Raw genomic sequence first — 20898 nt, 5'->3', positions numbered from 1 at the left:
AAGTTCCGGCACTAAGCACCGTCTCCTGTCCAGTGTCCAATTTGTATAGGCTATGCACTGAAAAGGGCCCTTTTCTGACCCTTGACCTCACTGGACGGCCCGCCACTTTTTTTTACACCTTAGTGCCGCTTAGCGGAGAGTGTGGCTGTGTAGAGGGGGTCTCCCCGAACGCGTGCGTACCTCAGAAGTTCCGGCACTAAGCACCGTCTCCTGTCCAGTGTCCAATTTGTATAGGCTATGCACTGAAAAGGGCCCTTTTCTGACCCTTGACCTCACTGGACGGCCCGCCACTTTTTTTTACACCTTAGTGCCGCTTAGCGGAGAGTGTGGCTGTGTAGAGGGGGTCTCCCCGAACGCGTGCGTACCTCAGAAGTTCCGGCACTAAGCACCGTCTCCTGTCCAGTGTCCAATTTGTATAGGCTATGCACTGAAAAGGGCCCTTTTCTGACCCTTGACCTCACTGGACGGCCCGCCACTTTTTTTTACACCTTAGTGCCGCTTAGCGGAGAGTGTGGCTGTGTAGAGGGGGTCTCCCCGAACGCGTGCGTACCTCAGAAGTTCCGGCACTAAGCACCGTCTCCTGTCCAGTGTCCAATTTGTATAGGCTATGCACTCCTTTGAACAGCATCTATCAATTTAGATAAATAATTAATGTTTTAAATCCGTTTTTGTTACACAGAAACATAATATGTGATATATAGCTTCGTTTAAATGCTTAATTTATAGTTTTAATGTGCAAATGAACCGTTTTTCAATGGTTTTCAATGGTTTCTTTTTACTCTAGAGGGTACTCTTATTCTGAAGAGATCGTCCACCGGAAGTCTTATATTTGCTCCGTTATATTTGCTGACTGAACACTGCTTCGTTTTTCAGGGTGTCGTTGCGGAACAAAGCCGTTAAACTCTATGAACAGAGAGCTCGGTGAAAATGTCTCATAAAGGAGGTCAAATGCGTCAAATGGAGTCTCTACAGCTGAAGATAAATGAACACATGACGTCGGTGGGAGAGGAGATATTGTGTGTTTTGGACAAACAGCAGCTGAAGCTTCATGTCAGAGTGTTTGTGTTGGAGCGCCTCAGTGCGGCTGCAGAGTTCATGTGCAACCTCTTCCGGAGAGAGATAGAGCCACTAGAAACTCTGCTGGAGAGACGAGACAAACTTCTGGACGTGATGCTACAGCCACACATCAAACTACACAGAGCAGGTTGGTAAACAGTGGTGGAAAAAGTACTCAAATTCTTTACTTAAGTAAAAGTATCAGTACTGCAATATAGAAATACTATGTTACAAGTAAAAGTCCAGAATTCAAAATGGACTTGATTAAAAGTACAAAAGTATTGACATCAACAAATACTTAAAGTACCAAAAGTGAAAGTACTAAAATGTTTGAAAATAGCAGATCTACAAGTTGTGACCTTGTATTTCAAATAGCCTAGGTACAAAATAGGGCTGAAGTGGTTAATGTATTTTCTATAATATCATAATTTATATCTGAAAAGTAACTAGTAACTAGAAAGTACTGTTCCTGAAGAAACAGTGTGGGATCGCTAAGAATGTTGATGGTATTCAGTATTGAATTGAAACCCAGGGTTACGTATGTAACCCCGGTTTTATTAGTAACGTAAGTAAGATACTTACTATGGGATATCATCGCCCCCTGGCGATCACACAGAGCACACACAGACTCCCAAATTCAATTTCCTATTGGAGTAGGGTCGTGTGACGCAAAACACCGGCGACCGGTGGTGGTATAAATACCACTGCGTCATATGAGCTCGTCCTGCGTCATATGAGCTCGACCTTCCACTCTGCACGCCACACTGCTCACAGAGGGGGATAAAAACGTAAGTATCTTACTAACGTTACTGATAAAACCGGGGTTACATCCGTAACCCTGGGTTATTATGACGTAAGCTGCAGTAAGATACTTACTATGGGACACATAAACGTCCCCCGGGGGAGCCCATGCTTACCAACCCTACCCAAACACTTGCCCAAGGCCACAGGTCCCGCCCCCGGCAAGACCACGGCCCCCAGGCAACCCTGACCCTTCGGGTCAGGAAGTGAAAGGATTTATGGTAAGACCTTGACAGACATAAGTCCTGTCCCTAGTCACCAGCCCGACCAGACCCCCGGTCTGACCGGCCCGTGACAGAGAAACCAAGGCCTCCTCCTCCCAGACCATGCCTAGCAGGTCTAGAGAGGACTTGGAATGTGAGCCAGGCAGGGAAAGAGAAACATGCCCCCAGGCATGGCTCGCATTCCCCCTGCACCGGCTGCTGCCTACAAGTAGTAGGAAACCACATGCCACCAGGCATGTTTATGTTACCTAACCTTGAAGGCCGAAAAGGCCAGCCAGGCAGGGAAAGAGAACATGCCCCCAGGCATGCCTCGCATTCCCTGTCCTGAACCAGCTGCTGCTCACCAGTAGGAAGGAACCACATGCCGCCAGGCATGTCTGTGTCCACCTAACTTCAGCCAGCCGCTACACCCAAGATCGTGCGTGCCATCTCGGATGCCTCCACGTCCAGGCTGTAGAAAGATGCAAAGGTCAAGGGAGACGACCAGTTAGCTGCAGAGCATATTTCCTGCATCGACACCCCTCTGTAGAGGGCCCAAGATGCAGCAACACCCCGAGTAGAGTGGGCCCTCAGTCCCAACGGGACAGCGGCCCCGCTACTCACATATGCCAACCGAATCGCCTCCACGATCCATCTGGACAGAGTCGGTCTAGCCACCGCCTTCCTCTGACCCCGGCCAAAGGAGACGAAAAGCTGAGACGACTCACGGCCGACCGCCGTCTTCTGACAGTAGAGCCTTAAGGCCCTTACTGGACAGAGAGAGTGCAACCGTTCATCCTCTGCCGAAGTGAACGGCGGAGGATGGAAAGCCCCCAGTTCCACTGGGGCCCTGGCAACCGCGACGGTCTTAAACACAAACGTCAAGTTGGGTTTCAACAAAACCCACTTGCCGTCGTCTGAAAACCACATGCATTCCTCGCTCACAGAGAGTGCTTGCATGTCACCAACGCGTTTTGCCGTACAAAGGGCCACCAGGAGCACCGTTTTAAAACTCACGATCTTCAGATCCAACGTTTCAAGAGGCTCAAAGGGGGGCCGACACAGTGCGTCCAGCACCACAGTCAGGTCCCACTTAGGAAACAAAGGTCTGTTCACTGGCCTAGCATGCCTGGCGCCGGTCATAAACCGTCGCACTAGCCAGTGCGCGCCCACCGACTGGCCATCAAATCCATCGTGGCAAGCGGAGATGGCTGCCAGCCACACATTGATGGTAGAGAAAGCCAAATCCTGGTCCAACCTGTCCTGCAGGTAGACCAGAACGCTTCTCACAGGGGCCTGAAAAGCCACCACCGGAGGTGATTGCTCCAGGCACCATGTCTCAAACATATTCCACCTAACGTCGTATTGACGTTTGGTAGAATCTGCCCTAGCCCCCTGTATAGTGGCTACCACTGCAGGGGGCAGGCCTTGTGAGGTCAGACTCGACCTCTCACGGGGTAAACCCACAGATCCAGAGTCTGGGGGTGCTCGTGGTAAACCTTGTCTCCGCCTTGTCTCAGAAGGTCTCTGAACAGGGGGAGAGGCCACGGCTCGTCGTAGAGGAGGGGAGAGATCTCCGTCCTCCACGTGCCCCATGCTGGTGCTACCAGCAGAACCATCCCACCCTGGATCCTGATCCTCTCCACTGTCGGACAGATCAGATCCAGGGGCGGAAAGGCAAAAAGTAGACCGCTCGGCCACTCGTGCGCCAGAGCGTCTACTCCCAAGGACTGGTCCTTGGCCCTGATCGAGAAGATCCGTGAGCACTTCGCGTTCTCTCTGGACGCAAACAGATCGACCTGGGTCCGGCCGAACCGGGCCCAGATCAGATCCACAGCTCTCTGGCACAGCGACCAATCCTCGTACCGGAGCCCCCCTCTGGACAGCAGGTCCGCCCCGCTGTTCAGGTGGCCCGGCACGTGGATGGCGCGCAGCCGTGCCAAGCGTTGCACGCTCCAGAGCGTCAGCTCGCGTGCTAGACTGTCCAACACAAGGGAACCCAAGCCTCCTTGTTTGTTGACATAACACATCGTTGTGGTATTGTCCGTTCTGACCAGGACATTGCACTCCACGATGTGGCTCTCGAAATGTTTGAGAGCGAGGAAGACCCCCAGCAACTCCAGGTAGTTGATGTGGGCTCTCCTCTGGGAGGAGTCCCACAACCCCGGGGCTGAGTAGCCTTCGTAGACAGCCCCCCAACCGGAGAGGCTGGTGTCTGTGGTGATCACCTTCCAGGACACTACAGCGCCTATTTTGACCCCCTCGGACAAGAAAGTCGCCTGTGTCCACGGTTGGAGTGACAATACACAGCGTGGTGACACTACCACCTTCCGAGAGCCCATGGAATGCGGTATCCTCAGAGACCGCATCCATCTCTGGAAAGGTCTCATGTAGAATCTGCCCAGCTGGATCAGATGTATGGCCGAGGCCATGAGACCCGCGGCTTGCATGCATGTTCTGTACGTGACCTTGCGCCCCAGGCGCATGGAGCGCACACATGCCAAGAAGCCCTCTATCCTGTCCTGGGACAGGCGCGCCACCATCGTGGTGGAATCCAAGGATATCCCCACTAAGGTGGCTTGTTGGGATGGAATCAAAACGCTCTTCTGAGCGTTGATTGTGAACCCTAGGGACTGCAGGTGCGCAATGGCCATCTCCGTGTGCCGCGCTACCTGTTCCCTCGATTCCGCTGCCAGCAGCCAATCGTCTATGTACGTCGCCAGACGCAGACCCTGCTGACGCAGCGGAGCTATCGACGCCTCTGTGCATTTCACGAACACCCGGGGGCTCAGTGACATGCCAAAAGGGAGCACTGTGTACTCGTACACCTTCACTTCGTAGCCAAAGCGCAGGAACTTGCGGTGTGGTGGGTAGATTGGGACGTGAAAATAGGCATCCTTGAGGTCTATACTCGTCCACCAATCTCCTTGACGTATAGTTTGCAACAACGTCGCCGTTGTGAGCATACAAAACTTGAAAACCTTTAGAAACCTGTTCAAACCCTTGAGGTTCAGAATATGTCTTACGCCCCCCCCTTTCTTTTTCACCAGGAAGTACTCCGAATAAAAACCCAGTCGGTTCTGATCCGGAGATAATTCCCGGATTGCGAAGAAGGTACTGCAGTGCAGAGATGCAGATGGCATTAAAGTTTTGTCCACAGAGAACCCACCTTTTACACAAAGCATTTGAGACATTTGATTCATTAGCAAAGGTTTCTCTACCTGCGATTGACTCATCATGTTTACAGCATGCACAGTATTTGTCCCTACAGTGTTTGGGATGTCTTCCTGACTGGTTAGGGGACATGGCGAACACTGAGGGCTCATGAATGATTGCAGAGGACAGTGTTTCCCTCCGGGAAATATGCTGTCTTGACTTTTCATGACATGGGGAAAAAATGGGCATTTGTGATTTTGGCAATAGATTTATTCCACACACAGGAAGCACATTTTGTACACTCATCACTTGAGAATAAAGGCACACATGACTTTGAACCGTATTCATTGTCTTTAGCGTCTTTCTTAGTCTCTTTGCACCGGTGGACTGGTCCTCGACTCCGTCCGGTTGGGCAAGGAAAGCGCCAGTTCTTTTTCCCAAGTGGGAAGCTGACCCTGCATGATGCCGGCCAAGAGGCTGTGACGGGGTAATCAGCTGGGGGCCCGATAATCGGGCGATGAGTGTCACTTCGGCTGCGTCCCCCTGCGACTAGGCCCGTTTTCTTTGCGTTGCGGTCTAGGCGAAGGTGTAGGAGGTGGAGCGCGTTTCTCATCCTTGCGCCTGACACCCTGAGCGCCGAAAGAGCCTTGAGGACACTCCCAGGAGCTGGCTCTGGTGCTGGATGCCTTGGACGCGCCACGCTTGCGTCCAGAGGCGCGCTTGCCACCCGCAGCTCCCTGCTGTTGCTGCCTGGCCACAGTGGGGGCGGTGGGTAGTGAGAGGAGGCCTGCGGCTGTCTCCTCGAGCTGTTTCTCCGCTGCCCTGGTCCTGGTGATCAGGTCGGCTGCGGTGTCAAACAGGTTGCCGGCTTTGAGTGGTAGGCCACGGAGACCCTTAGTCAGTATGGCCTTGCACCCAGCGGCTAGGTCGAGCCACTGGAGTCTCTCCAGGTCCGCCGTGAGAGCCATGGCTCGGCCCGTCCACATCAGCGCGTTGCAGGAACAGAGAATCGCGAGCTGGACCAGCCTCGGGAGCTCCACTGCATCGTCGAGTGAGGCGGAGTGCACATCCGCCGCTGTGTCTGAGTCCAGCAGGGGCCGGGCTATCCGCTCTTTGAGCTTCGCTGCGGCCGAGCCCTGGAGCAGCGAACCCACATTCAAGGCCTTGACAGCCGTAGCAGAGGCCTTGTAGAGAGCAGCGTGTGTGGTGGTGATGGACCTCTTACCGTGGTCAACGAAGACGGGGCCACTCCCGTGGCTCAGTTTCACCGACCCCGCTTTGGCCCTCTCGATGGCAGCAGCGAGGTCTCTGTCCATCGGCGGGAGGCCCGCGACCCCCAGGTCGGACCCGGTCAGGATGTCGGAGACAAACCCCAGTCTGTCCGGCTCTTTCCTGACCACCCAGGAGAACTGCACCGCGTCCCTGATGCCGCAGGCTTCTGGAAGCAACTTGGACTCGATTGCTCGAGGGGGGAGGGGGGTCAAACCTTGGAACCCCGGTATGGGGACTCCAACGGACAGCTTCGTTGGCTCCATGGGCTGCGCCAGGCCGCATCTGGCGATCGCCCGTTTGAGCACGACGGAGACGGCCTCCTCGGATATCCTCGCCTGGCCAGGAATCTCCGGGGTCACCGCCGTCTCTCGTGCAGGCACAGGAGGAACCGGGCTGGTCATCGTCACCTCCTGTGACTGCTGGTAGGATGTGAGGCCTACGTCCCCCTCCTCGTCCGCCACCACGACGAGGCCTTCGTCGTCCTCCTCGGCGCCGTCGAAGTCACTGCAGTAGTCCGGAGTAGCAGTGTCTCCCCAGGCGGCGATGGAGGTGGTGGGGGAGAAGATGAGGATGTCGCTGTTTTGACGGCCCGACGGCCTCGACAGCGGCGTCTGGGTCCGGGGATGAGGAGGTGGTCCTTAAGGCCTCCTCATTCCGGATCTTGCTGATGGCTCCACTGGAACGTGGGGCCGAGTAGAGAGGAGGGCCCATGGCCCCCAGGCTAGTGCTAACCGCCGGCACCCTTGGTGCTTTGGCGGGCGGCGCCTCGGGGCTAACACAGCCGTTACCTGAGGCAGCTAGCGAGGTGGCCCTGGCCAGGCGTCGCTCCAACTGGGCCTCAGAGAAGCGCCTGCAGGGGTCGCACCCGTGTTCGTCTCCGTCTCGGTTACGGGCGAGCCAGGCGTGGTTAGGCCCCAAGCAGGACAGGCAGAGGCGGTGGTCATCGTCCGCAGCTACGAGGTATTCACATCCTCGCATGGCGCATGGACGAGGCGCCTCCATTCTTTCCTTTCTCCGTCGAGCACGAGGCAAACAAACAACAAAAGGCTAGGTAGCTAGCCTAGCTGCTTTGTTAGCGTTAGCGTTTAGCTTAGCTTAGCTTTCGCCTCGTGGCGAGAAAACGGAGAGGATAGGAAAGAAAGTAATAAAAAGAGTAAATACATTTGAAGGAACTCGGGAGAGTTAAATAACTGAAAACTATTTTACGAAAGCGCCCGTAAAGTAGCACGCCAATGCACTCGCTTTGGGTTGTGTTGGAATTCGTCAAGTTTTCTCCGTAGTGCTAGTTCAGCTCCGTGCGCAGTCGCGTAAGCAGAGTGGAAGAAGAGGAAGAGCTCATATGACGCAGTGGTATTTATACCACCACCGGTCGCCGGTGTTTTGCGTCACACAACCCTACTCCAATAGGAAATTGAATTCGGGAGTCTGTGTGTGCTCTGTGTGATCGCCATGGGGCGATGATATCTTAAGTAAGGTAAGTATCTTACTGCAGCTTACGTCATAATAACTTAAAGGTTTAAGGTTTGAAAGGTTTGAAAGGTTTAAGGTTCTAAAGGTTTGAAAGGTTTAAGTTTTGAAAGTTTTGAAAGGTTTGTTTAAGGTTCTAAAGTTTTGAAAGGTTTGAAAGGTTTAAAATGTTTGAAAGGTTTAAGGTTCTAAAGTTTTGAAAGGTTTGAAAGGTTCTAAAGGTTTGAAAGGTTTAAGGTTCTAAAGTTTTGAAAGTTTTGAAAGGTTTGAAAGGTTCTAAAGATTCAAACGCTTTGAGAGGTCTAAGGTTATAAAGTTTTGAAAGGTTTGAAAGGCGTTAAAGTATTAGTAGTGTTAAAACGTTTTGATAATGTTGACAGTGTTGAATACTTAAAATATAGTTTTTGGGCGGTGAAACCGCCCCTATATGTGAGGTTTGGACATCGACATTCGCTGCACTGTGATTGGCCACCATTGTACCCCCCCCACCCATTGCACCCCCCAACCCTGCGCTGTGATTGGCCACCATTGTACCCCCCTAACCCTGCACCGTGATTGGCCAATCACGGTCTATTCAGGACTGTGATTGGCTAGTGAAACATGACACATGTGCATAGCCCTATAAATAGGACTATGCACTTAAAAAAAACACATTTATGTATTTTTTTAAGTTAGGGGTGTACAATGGTTGGTCCACAATATTACTTTTCTTTAAGTGAACTTCCATCACTGTGATGACCAGTGTGACCACACCGCCCACTTCACACTGGGTGTGTTTTTTATGGTAAAACAGTGATTGCTAGGGTCTAATAGGCGGTTGCTAGGGTCTAATAGGCAGTTTTTAGGGTCTATTAGGAGGTTAATAGGGTCTAATAGGCGGTTGCTAGGGTCCAATAGGTGGTTGATTGCGAACGCGGAAGGAGCTTACTACGACCAAGTGGAGCTTACTATGTAACCGTGCTCGGGTTGTGTGTGTGTGTGTGTGTGTGTGTGTGTGTGTGTGTGTGTGTGTGTGTGTCTCTGTGTGCAGCCGCGCTCTCATTGGTTGCTAGGGTAAAACTGGTGGTTGCTAGGGTAAAACAGTGGTTGCTAGGGTTGTAGAGTTGGAACGGAGTGTGTAGCTAAAAGTATGAAGGACTAGTTAGGGGTCAAAAAACGGAAATAATTGATTTTTTAGCAATTAAAAGTGAAATATCTCTAAAAGTACAAATTATTTAAAAAATGCAAATGGTAGCCGACATGTCCTAAGTAGGCCGAACGTTGTAGAGTTGGAACAGAGTTTGTAGCTAAAAGTATGAAGGACTAGTTAGGGGCCAAAAAACAGTGGTGGGAAGTATATAATAACTAGAAAGTACTGTTCCTGAAGAAACAGAGTGGGATCGCTAAGAATGTTGATGGTATTCAGTATTGATAGTTGTATACGTTTTAAAGGTGTTAAAGTATTAGTAGTGTTAAAGGTTTTAAAGGTTTACAGTTCTAAAGGTTTGAAAGGTTTAAGGTTTGAAAGGTTTGAAAGGTTTGAAAGGTTTAAGGTTCTAAAGGTTTGAAAGGTCTAAAGTTTTGAAAGGTCTAAAGTTTTGAAAGGTCTAAAGGTTTGAAAGGTTTGAAAGGTCTAAAGTTTTGAAAGGTCTAAAGGTTTGAAAGGTTTAAGGTTCAAAAGGTTTGAAAGCTTTGAAAGGTTTGAAAGGTATGAAAGGTATGAAAGGTTTAAGGTTCTAAAGGTTTGAAAGGTTTAAGGTTCTAAAGGTTTGAAAGGTTTAAGGTTCTAAAGGTTTGAAAGGTTCTAAAGGTTCTAAAGGTTTGAAATGTTTGAAATGTTTGAAAGGTGTTAAAGTATTAGTAGTATTAAAAGTTTTGTTGACAGTGTTGAATAGTGTAAAAGTGTTTTAGGGTAAAACAGTGATTTCTAGGGTCTATTAGGCAGTTGCTAGGCCATTTCTAGGGTCTGATAGCTGGTTGCTAGGGTCTAATAGGCGGTTGCTAGGGTAAAACTGTGGTTGTTAGGGTCTGATAGCCGGTTGCTAGGGTCTAATTGGCGGTTCGTAGGGTTTAATAGGTGGTTGCTAGGCAGTTTCTAGGGTCCAAAATACAGTTTATATGGTGTAATATGCGGTTGCTAGGGTAAAACTGTGGTTGCTAGGGTCTAATAGGCGGTTGCTAGGGTATAATAGGTGGTTGCTAGGCTCTAATATGGTGTTGGTAGGGTCTAATACGCAGTTGCTAGGCTCCACTGTAGCTAAATGGCTTTTCCCCTAACCCAATGAATGGGATTTGGGAAGTGAAAAATCTCTAAAAGTACAAATGATTTCAAAAATTCTAATGGTAGGCGACATGTCCTAAGTAGGCTGAACGTTGTAGAGTTGGAACGGAGTTTGTAGCTAAAAGTATGAATTTCCCCATTGAAATGAATGGGTTTTTTTTTTGCAATTAAAAGTGAAATATCTCTAAAAGTTCAAATTATTTCAAAAATTCAAATGGTAGCCGACATGTCCTAAGTAGGCTGAACGTTGTAGAGTTGGAACGGAGTTTGTAGCTAAAAGTATGAAGGACTAGTTAGTAAGGGTGGGACGATAGCGCGATATATCGCGATACTTTCTCCCGCAATAACTAATCGATATACTGCCAATTTTTTTTTTTTTTTTTTTTTTTTTGTGATACGTTGTTTTTCCTACTCTGTATTTGTGTAATGATGATTTTGAACTGTTTGGTGCTATTTTATGTGTTTATGAATTGAATACAAGGACTATCGTGATATATCGTTGGTGAAATTTCATGCAATATATCGTGATATCGCAATATATCGATATTTTCAGATATCGTGATATATAGTTGGTGAATTTTTTTGCAATATATATTGAATATCGTGATATCGCAATATATCGAATATTGTCGAATATCGTGATATATATTGTTATCGTGGGCCTAATATCGTGATATATATCGTATCGTGAGGTACCCATATCGTCCCACCCCTACTAGTTAGGTGCCAAAAAACGGGTGGAATAAATAAATAATAAATAGTGGCAATAACATTAGTGTGATCGCTAAGGCGATCCCACAACTAAAGTTTTCAAATAATTCTATTGGAGTAAAAGTACAATATTTGCCTCTGAGATGTAGTGGAGTAGAAGTAAAAGTATTGGAAATTGGAAATACTCAATTAAAGTACAAATACCTCAAAATTGTACTTGAGTACATGTACTTAGTTACTTTCCACCACTGTTAGTAAACACATGGTTACATTACATTCAACACTAGCCATGGTTCACATGGTTCTCAAGCGTCAGACAACGGAGGATACGGGTTCTTAGACCCGGGCGCTTTAACTGTAGGTGTACGGGTTGTAAATGGAGATCATTCAAAAACCAGGAACGTGTGTGTGTGTGTGTGTGTGTGTGTGTGTGTGTGTGTGTGTAGCCACACTGAGGTGTATGCAAAGATGATTTTAAACTCACCATGGTGACAACTGATGATGTGTTTAAAAAATTGAGCGCCCTACAACAAAACAAGGCCACTGGCCATGACAATGTCCCCTCCAAATTTCTCAGAGACTCAGCCGCCTCCATTGCTCCAAACCAGGGGTCATCAAAAGGTCCGTACAAGGACAAACCGTCCGTGGCCAGACTTGTCCATGTCTGTGGCACATTTTGTATTTTGGTTATACTATGTACATTATCTATCCTGTACATAGAATTTGTTTGAATGATTTTGGCGACTCGTAAAGTGTTGTGATGACAAGCTCATTAATATGTCATGTTGGTACCCGTACATGATTGCAGGTGAGGATGCAAGACAAGACGGCTAGAAATAATGTTTGCTAATAGCTGCATTTTTTCATTGTTCCACTGGCATACCTTACATCACACCACCTATGCATGGTCTAGACGTTCTCATCAACATTGAATACTTGTTCACCTTAAAGGCATACTAGGTAACGTTTTCAACAAAACTAAACTTAAATTGTATATCTTTTGTGAGTGGCAAAAGTTTCACAACACCCACTCCATGTATTTCACCCCCGGAAGCCTTTTATTTATATATTTTCTATTGAACGTGGACTGGGGGGACTTTCCCGGGGAAATGACGTCATCTGGCCGGAAAACGGAGGTGGAAATGCACTGGTTTCCTGTTTGGCCAGGAACTACCGCAACGGTTTCCTGTTTGGCCAGGAACTATCGCGCTAATAACAAAAAGGAACCTCACGCTGATTTTAATAGAATGTAGGATTGGAAGATCGAAAAAGAACAGAAAAAGAAAGCACAGCTCATGGTAACTAATGCTCCACTGGCTAAGAGAAACGATCCGTAGATAGTATAAAACAATTAAAAGATCGCTTTTTGAAACGCTTCCGGCTTCCGGTGAAAACGAATGGAATTCTGGGTAATCGAGGATTACGGAAATTGTATGCAGTGACGGTAGTGACCAGCAGAGGTTGCTAAAAATCGTTAGTTGTGAATTTGCATTGTACAACTTTAACGGAAACCACAACTCTTGAAACTAACAAATGAGTGGGGCAGTGTGAATGAACACAGGATTGATACTGGCAGCATATTAATGGTATATGTGTGTCACTAGCCTTACGTAGCCAGACTATATCACAGCGTGGATATGAGTCTGGTGCTTCCATGAGGAAGTTTTTTTTCCCAAGGGGCGGGATCAAAACAATGGCCCTCGACGCAATTGGTTAGACCTAACACCAACTACCAATTACAGTCTCCCATATTCGAATACTGGGCCCTGATTGGTCACCCACGTCTTCTGGAGCAGGAAATGGATTCTCTATGGAGCGGTGCCAGACCCAAATCGCAGTGCAAATTTTTTTTGCACTCGCATATTCGTCTGGTCCCAGGCTAGTGTATCACCTGTTTATTAAGCTCCTACAATTTTTCAACCACATCTAATGAGACAAGACATCAGTTGAATGAGTTTTGGACCAGACGTCATGAGACAAAATACATAGTATACAACAAATTATTGATGGGAAAATTAATTGCAATGCATTGATAGTGAAGAAAGGGAACTAGGAAAGTCACATTGCGACAAACCACAAATCATTTGACTAGACCTTTCCAGCAGACAGAGAACTGAGAAAAATAAATAAGGAACTGAAATCTCAGCCTTTTGTATTTGTGTACCATATGTGGAACTGGTTAGAGCTCTCTTATTCTAAGGCTTCGTCCACACGTACACAGGTATTTTCATAAACGCAGATTTATCGTTTTTGTTTTTGTAAACCTCCGCGTCTACACGGCCCCGTTTATAAAAATCTCTCTGTCCACATGAAAACGCATTAAGACGGTAAAAACGCAGCTGTCATCGCGAGACTGTCTATTCACAGCAGTCAACAACTGTAGTCTCGCGATGACAGACAAATATATCTTATTATTAAAGATTTATCTTTAATAATAAAATACAAACCAATGCGCTGTTGCGCCTGGCCCAGGAATTAAAGTGCTACGTCAATGCTGCGCCATGCCATTCGCTCCAAATGACACACTTCAGTTTTATTCATGGATTACAAAGGAAATAATGAACTGATTGCAATAATATAAAATTCTCTCAAATCAGTAACAGGTAGGTGATACAGATGTGTCCATCAAATATGGTTTTATTGAAAGGCAATCCAAGGTTAAGAGCTTGGAATCCAACCTTCGGGGAATGTCTGACGTTGTGTTTTTATCACCGGTGCCAGTAGGCTATTATTATTATTATTGTTAATAGACAGGCTACTTTGCAACATATATGTTAGAGCAACTTAAGTGCTTGCAGAACATAACAAATTATTATATATTATTATTATTTGGTCCCTCCGTCCCTGAGTCCCGATGAGACAGACGAATCCACAGCGCCTATATTTATTTTATTAAAATGTCAATAAAAATATGTATTCTCTAAATATTAATATAATAATATTTCCTGAATGAATGAACTTGGTAAAGTGTCTCGTAGGGTCGGGATGACATGTTGCTATAGTCATTAATTACCCCAACCAACATCGAAGCACCCGTGTGCATTAATCCTTCATTAATCCTCCTTTTATTAAATAAAATAAAAGTTTATATCTGTCTTGTAAACTTTCTATCTAATCTCTGAAGTGTCTATGTTACTTCTGTGTATCAATTATGATTTGATTACCACTCAATAAAATGCTATGTTGAAATGTATATGTTGAAATGTAACTTTTGGATCTGCGGCGCGCACGTGTGTGTGTGTGTGTGTGTGTGTGTGTGTGTGTGTGTGTGTGTGTGTGTGTGTGTGTGTGTGTGTGTGTGTGTGTGTGTGTGTGTGTGTGTGTGTGTGTGTGTGTGTGTGTGTGTGTGTGTGTGTGTGTGTGTGTGTGTGTACAAGCTGTGTGACGTGGCTATTTTGTGGCCAAACTAGCAATAGAATACATTTCCAATCTTCCAAAAAAAAAACAATGATCTCAGACATTTCATAAAAGCTAAATATAAGATATAACACCGGTGATAAAAACAATGTATTGACACAAGGAATTAACAGTCACACTTTTGTGGATTACAGTAAAATTGTAATGACAAATTCCAAGATGAACTCTGCAGCCGCACTGAGGCGATCCAAGCCGTCAGACATTCTCCGAAGGTTGGTTTCCAAGCTCTAACCTTGGATTGCCTTTCAATAAAACCATATTTGATGGACATACGTATCACCTACCTGTTACTGATTTGAGAGAATTGTATATTATTGTAATCAGTTCATTATTTCCTATGTAGGCCTAATCCATGAATACAACTGAGGTGTGTCATTTGGAGCGAATGGCATCACGCGGCACAAATTGTCTTCTTTGAATAGACTATCATCTTATTTAAACACAATAGACACAAGGAATTGACACTCTCACATCTGCTGATAATAGGAAAATTATAATCACAGACATTCCTGGAGAATTAGAAGATAGAATGTTGTGTGCCAGGCTGTGGGTGTGTATAGATATAACCAACAGCGCATTGGTTTATATTGTATTGGACCAGTGCGCAACGAATAATGTTAATAATATTATTATAATAATAATAATCCTTGAATAGCAAACATTTCTCCACCACAATAAAGAATATGATGAATGCACATATAGGCTATTATGTTGCATAATCCAAGTAAAAATGTCTCTAAAAACATGGCCTGAGTACATTTACTCAAGCACTGTACTTAAGTACAAGTTAAGTAAACTCGTCCTAACTATCTTGTGGCCTCAAATTAGTATTTTGTGGGCTCGAAATACAAATTCATCCGAGGCACGCATTAGTAATTTGAGGCTGTCACAGTCACTCCAGCGCAAGGTGACCAGCTCCCCTTAAAGTTAATTAAACCATAACATGACATGTTGTGGATATTCAGCCAAACTAGTGTGATTGAAAACGTAGGCCTGCATTCTTCATGTCCTCAACTCAAAGTAAACGGTGGATTATTTCTTCAAATAGACCGTCGGCGATCACAGAGGCAGCGAGGTTACGAGGTAACATGGGTGATTCACATCCAGTTGTTTTAGTTTATATTGGATGTGATTTCTCCATCGCAATGCTTTCCCATCAAACAAAGTAGCCTAAATAGCCTTAACTACTGTATAGATGTTTTACAGACAAACCATAGATAGACTATCTACTTCAGAACGACGTCAGCATCACCAGCTGGCTCCTGCCCAATGCGCAGCTCTCCACCGGAGCACAAACTGTCCTGCAACTTTTACTACACTCACTATTAAATGGTGATTATTGAATTAGCCTACGAGAAGATGCACACATTGACAAAAATATGCTGTGGCTCTTTGGATGCAAAAAAATATTCTATTGTTTCTCGACGTCATTGCTGACATCTCGCACCTGGCTGTAACTTTTGGTAAAGCCTTTTCTGTCAGAGCGCAAACCTTCCTACCTTATTGATTTTTTATTATAGTCCTACAGGGTTTGCCAGTGGGATTACCATATTCTGTGACGGTCACGGTATAAACTTTCTTTGTCAAGAATGATACCATCACATCGTACCGAATGGATTAGGTTTGTATTTTAATTTAACCCATTAATAGAGCAGTGCGCAATGTGCGCTCTGTGGAGACCTGACTGCTGCTGTTTTGCAAATAAAAAGCCCATAACACCATGCACATTCATGAGGGATAGCCTGCCCTGGTCAGAATGTCACAATCTGAACGTTTATGGAGTGAGTGATTAATGAATGCTTAAACATTAATGGATAATGGCTGGTGTTTGGTGGGAGTTACCCATCTCCAATCTCCTGCTGAAGTCCTGTGATCAAAAACACACAACGTGAAGAAGAGCTCCTGCGCTTATGTCGGTTATATATAACTGTAGGCTACCCAAGTTGAGAGACCGCTCTCTCCATGAAAATATTCCAGCTAAATCTTTTAGATCTGTATGACTGTTATGGCACTTTTTAAATGGGTGAATGATTAAGCATCTAACTTATAACATTGTAAATATGTTAGATTGTTTTTAAATCGCTTGATTTTAATTGCTTGTAGGCCAATTATGTAATTATGTCACTTGGAAATATTTGATAAATGAGTGCCTGTGTCCCACAACCCAGTAGCCTATTAAATGGCGATTTTTTTAAATGATAAAAATGCAGATTTGAATGCACATCACTTGTTGGGGTGCTGGGTTAAAAAGAGGAGCATGAAAAGGTCATTGTATGAAATTTACTGGAGCGACGAGTCTACACGTTTGATTTGATTGTTAATTATGATTGACAGAGTAACATTAATTTTGCAAAATGTTTCTTCGGTGCAAACTCAATTTTGTTTATTCATAGGCCTACAGAATATAATTCGTTCCTATATGTAGAACATAGCCTACCATTAATGGAAGACAAGTGTATGCGCGGTCAACATGCAATGACAGTGAGGAAAGGAATATTAAATAAATGATGTAGGCTATAGGCTAATTATTATATCATATTATATTATATTACAGTACTCTCAACTGCGCATGCTTATAATGTGAAAAACTCCGTTTACGCCGTCCACACGGCGACGCATAAACGCCGTTTTTAGAAATCTACACTGTGGCCGGAGTTTTCAAAAAGATGCGTTTACATGGACCAAAAACGCGTTTCGTGTGGACGAACCCCCCAAAACGCATATAAAAAGCTACGTTTATGAAAATACCCGTGTACGTGTGGACGAAGCCTAAGTATTTGTCTCGTCAGCACGAACTGCACAGTGATGGTGAAGAAAGAGAACTTGGAAAGACACTTGCGGACAAACCACACGTCATTTGACGAGGCATTTCCAGCAGAGTAAAATAAATAAACCAAGGAACTGAAATTTCAACCATTTTGTGTTATAAAAATATCAAGTCAAGTGCAATCATCAGTATGTTAATCATAAGTAATTGTATTATTGTTTGACATGCATTACACTTTTTCCATAATTGTACATTGACTGACAATGATTGACTTATCCTTTTTGCATTATTTGAATTAGGGGTCTAAAATAAGATGAAAAGGCAGTGGCTAAATTTGGGGTCATACCTATGTTCCCCGGACCTATGTTCCCCCACTAAGGTTATGGTTAGGGTTAGGTTTAGGTTAGGTCCTATATTCCCCGCTCTCCTAGGAAAGCGGGGAACATAGAACCTGGGGAACATAGGTACGGTCCCCTAAATTTAGATCTCATACCCACAATGAAACTGTTGGGGCCCAGAGCAGAAAATCCCATGGCCCTTCTGTTCTAACCTTCTTGAATTAGCACTCATGTCACATATGTGATTTGTTTTAAAATGTGTAGCATACTGGCATAGATACTATGGCACATTACGAGTCCATTAGTTTACATTTAGGGCTAGTCGTTATTTTGTATGTCCGTGACAAAAATGTAATATTGATCATGTCCATCACAAGCTGGCATGGTGATGACCCCTGCTCCAATCATTGCCCACATAATAAACCTCTCCATCAAACAGGGACGCATCCCCCAAGATTTCAAACTAGCGAGAGTAACCTCTCTGTACAAAAAAGGAAGCAAATTAGACCCCGGCAACTTCCGCCCTATTTCTATTCTTAGTTCCATCTCGAAAGAAAAAATACTTTATGAACAGGTTGAAAAGCATCTTGCTGAAAAACAAAAACAAATGTACGAATTCCAATCTGGCTTCAGAACATTCCATTCCACTGACACATGCCTTCTCTATTTGAACGACCACATCAAACATGAGGTGGACCTGGGCAAATACTGCGGTATGGTCATGCTGGACCTCCAAAAGGCATTTGAAACGTAAATCACTCTATATTGATTGATAAGCTAAAAGCAATCGGTTTTGATAGCACATCAGTGAACTGGATGAAATCTCATTTCACACAAACTCTCATTTGCCCCACACACACACACACACACACACACACACACACACACACACACAGAGAGACGCTGACAAAACTAAACAATAAATAGAATAATGCTGATGCTAACTCTTCTTTCCTTCTTATGTCTGTGTGTAAAGAGGTTGCATCTGAACATGAGGAGAGGAGCCCCAGTCTGGTCCAGGAGGAACAACCTCCACAACATGAGGAGAGGAGCCCCAGTCTGGTCCAGGAGGAACCACAACCAAGTCAGTTTCACTCTTATTTTGAATTTTTAAAGTGAAACCTACTTTCTTAGGACGCTAAATTCTTGTGTTTTTAACTCTTTATGTGCTAACAGATAAAACTCAAACACAAACAATAGAGTACAGAAGTCCTGACGTCACTCGTTCATCCCCTGGGTCGCAGAAGTAATTTATCTATGGAGAATAACATTTGGTCATCTTAGAATCGTCTCACATAAGAATTGTGGTCCAAAAATAAACAAACAGTCTCTGCGATATTGTTAGGGAGGTGGCTCTGTATTGTTTATGACAGTCTGTTTCTGTCGAAAATTTGACTAATTCAGCAGAAGTAACATTAGCGTATTCTCACCATCAGTTGATGCTTCATATCCATAAGAGTCAAACCGCCAGGATCATTTGTTTATTTTTGGAACACAGTTCTTATTTGATGCGATATTAAACACGTCTATGGGAATTCAGAATGGGGGGGGGACGCGGACGCGACCCAGGTAGGATGCGTAAATTACATCAGACTATAGCTGGCTCTATAGCTGATGACCCAAGACGATGATGAGGCACCTTAGCATGTTAATTAATTAGAAAGAAAACACGTTATAGTGACTCACCTTTAACATTTATATAGGCTATTATATAATTATTATATAATAATCAGCATTCAGGTCTGTATGGCCCGACCACATTCAAGCTCACTATGAGAAACTAGGGGCTGAAAAATATTCCTTCTTTTTCAAACCTGTATTGACTGATGATGTGCAAAACAAACTCCTCGCCCTAAAGCCAAACAAGGCCACCGGCCTTGACAACATCCCCACCAGATTCCTCAGAGACGCAGCGGTCTCCATTGCTCCCATAGTAGCCCACATTACAAACTTATCCATCAGTCAGTGTCACGTCCCACAAGAATTCAAGTTGGCAAGAGTAATCCCTCTATTTAAAAAAGGAAGCAAACTAGATCCTGGCAACTATAGGCCTGTTTCCATCCTTTGTTCCATCTCAAAGGTTATAGAGCGATCAATCCAAGAACAAATCAACAGCTACCTCAGCGAGCGTAAACTGTTGTTTGAATTCCAATCGGGCTTCAGAACATCCCACTCCACTGACACATGCCTACTATATTTGACCGACTACATCAAACGTGAGGTAGACTCGGGCAAATACTGTGGCATGGTCATGCTGGACCTCCAAAAGGCGTTTGACACTGTAAACCACGCAATTCTACTTGATAAGCTGAGGGCGATTGGTTTTGATTGCACATCACTAAATTGGATGAGATCTTACTTGGAGGGTAGAGAACAAGTGGTTGACATCAACGGAACCATGTCCTCATCCCTCCCGGTGAGCTGCGGGGTTCCTCAAGGCAGCATTCTAGGGCCGTTACTGTTCTTTCTATACATTAACGACATGAATGCTGCCTGTAACTGCAAACTGTTCCTGTTCGCTGATGACTCGGCACTCCTGATCTCGGGTGAGGACAAGTTGCAAGTTGAGGAAGCTCTCAGCTCTGAACTCTCAAAAATCCGTACCTGGCTTACCGATAACAAACTGTCTCTACACCTTGTGAAAACTGAATCCATCCTATTTGGGACCAAACATTCCCTCAGTAAAATGAAGGTAAATGACTTCAAGGTCAAAGTCGATGACACAATCATCACTAGCAAAGAAGAGATTACCTATTTGGGATGTATTCTTGACAAATACCTGACAGGTGAAAGCATGGCAACAAAGGTGGTCAAAGGAGTAAACCAGAGAACCAGATTTATGGGCAGAGTTTCCTCTTTTGTCAACCCTCAGGCCCTCAGGACCCTCTCAGGGGCCCTGATTCAGCCCCTTTTTGACTATGCTAGCTCCTCTTGGTACTCCAACACCTCAGTGTCACTGAAGACTAAGCTTCAAACCTCCCAAAACAAACTGATCCGACTACTTCTCGGACTGGGGCCCATGACCCACCTCTCTCCCACTCACTTTGCCAGCCTAGGCTGGCTCAGGGTGGAAGACAGGGTTAAACAACTAAAAATGGGTCTGGTCTTCAAAATTGTAAATGCAGATTTGCCCGAAATGCCCCCTATACCCGCATATCTGTATAAATACCTCGAAAAAGTTAGTGACACCCACAGCCACGAAACTAGAGGGAGCGTAAACAACAATCTGGTACCACCCACCCATAAAACAAACATGGGTAAATTCTCCTTCTATAGCACAGCCACCAAGGAATGGAATAGTCCAACCCCATCCCTCAAAAAATGCAGTTCGCTGGGCTCATTCAAAACAGCCCTAAAAACTCATCTTTCTGGAGGCCGAAAGAGGAGCTAGTACCAGTTTTCCTGTAGACAGACGACCCCCCCCCCTCCTCTTTTTTGTACATATTTTGT

The 20898-nt window shown here is 45.3% G+C and overlaps 1 protein-coding gene across 1 annotated transcript in view; it reads left to right on the top strand.

Moving 5' to 3' along the window:
• The first annotated feature begins 909 nt into the window (after positions 1 to 909).
• The window catches only part of LOC308105273 (uncharacterized protein), a 30751-nt gene continuing 10762 nt past the window's right edge, over positions 910 to 20898 (top strand). Inside the window, exons 1-2 of the mRNA XM_080455917.1 lie at positions 910 to 1204; positions 18425 to 18532. Coding sequence (XP_080312043.1) covers positions 928 to 1204; positions 18425 to 18532 — 385 coding nt within the window. The 5' untranslated portion in view covers positions 910 to 927. The remainder of the gene's footprint in view (positions 1205 to 18424; positions 18533 to 20898) is intronic.

This window comes from Gymnoscopelus braueri, assembly GCF_963280865.1.
Source record: "Gymnoscopelus braueri genome assembly, chromosome: 17".
In the NCBI taxonomy this organism is placed as follows: Eukaryota; Metazoa; Chordata; class Actinopteri; order Myctophiformes; family Myctophidae; genus Gymnoscopelus; species Gymnoscopelus braueri.
This window is presented reverse-complemented; position numbering and strand designations above follow the sequence as displayed.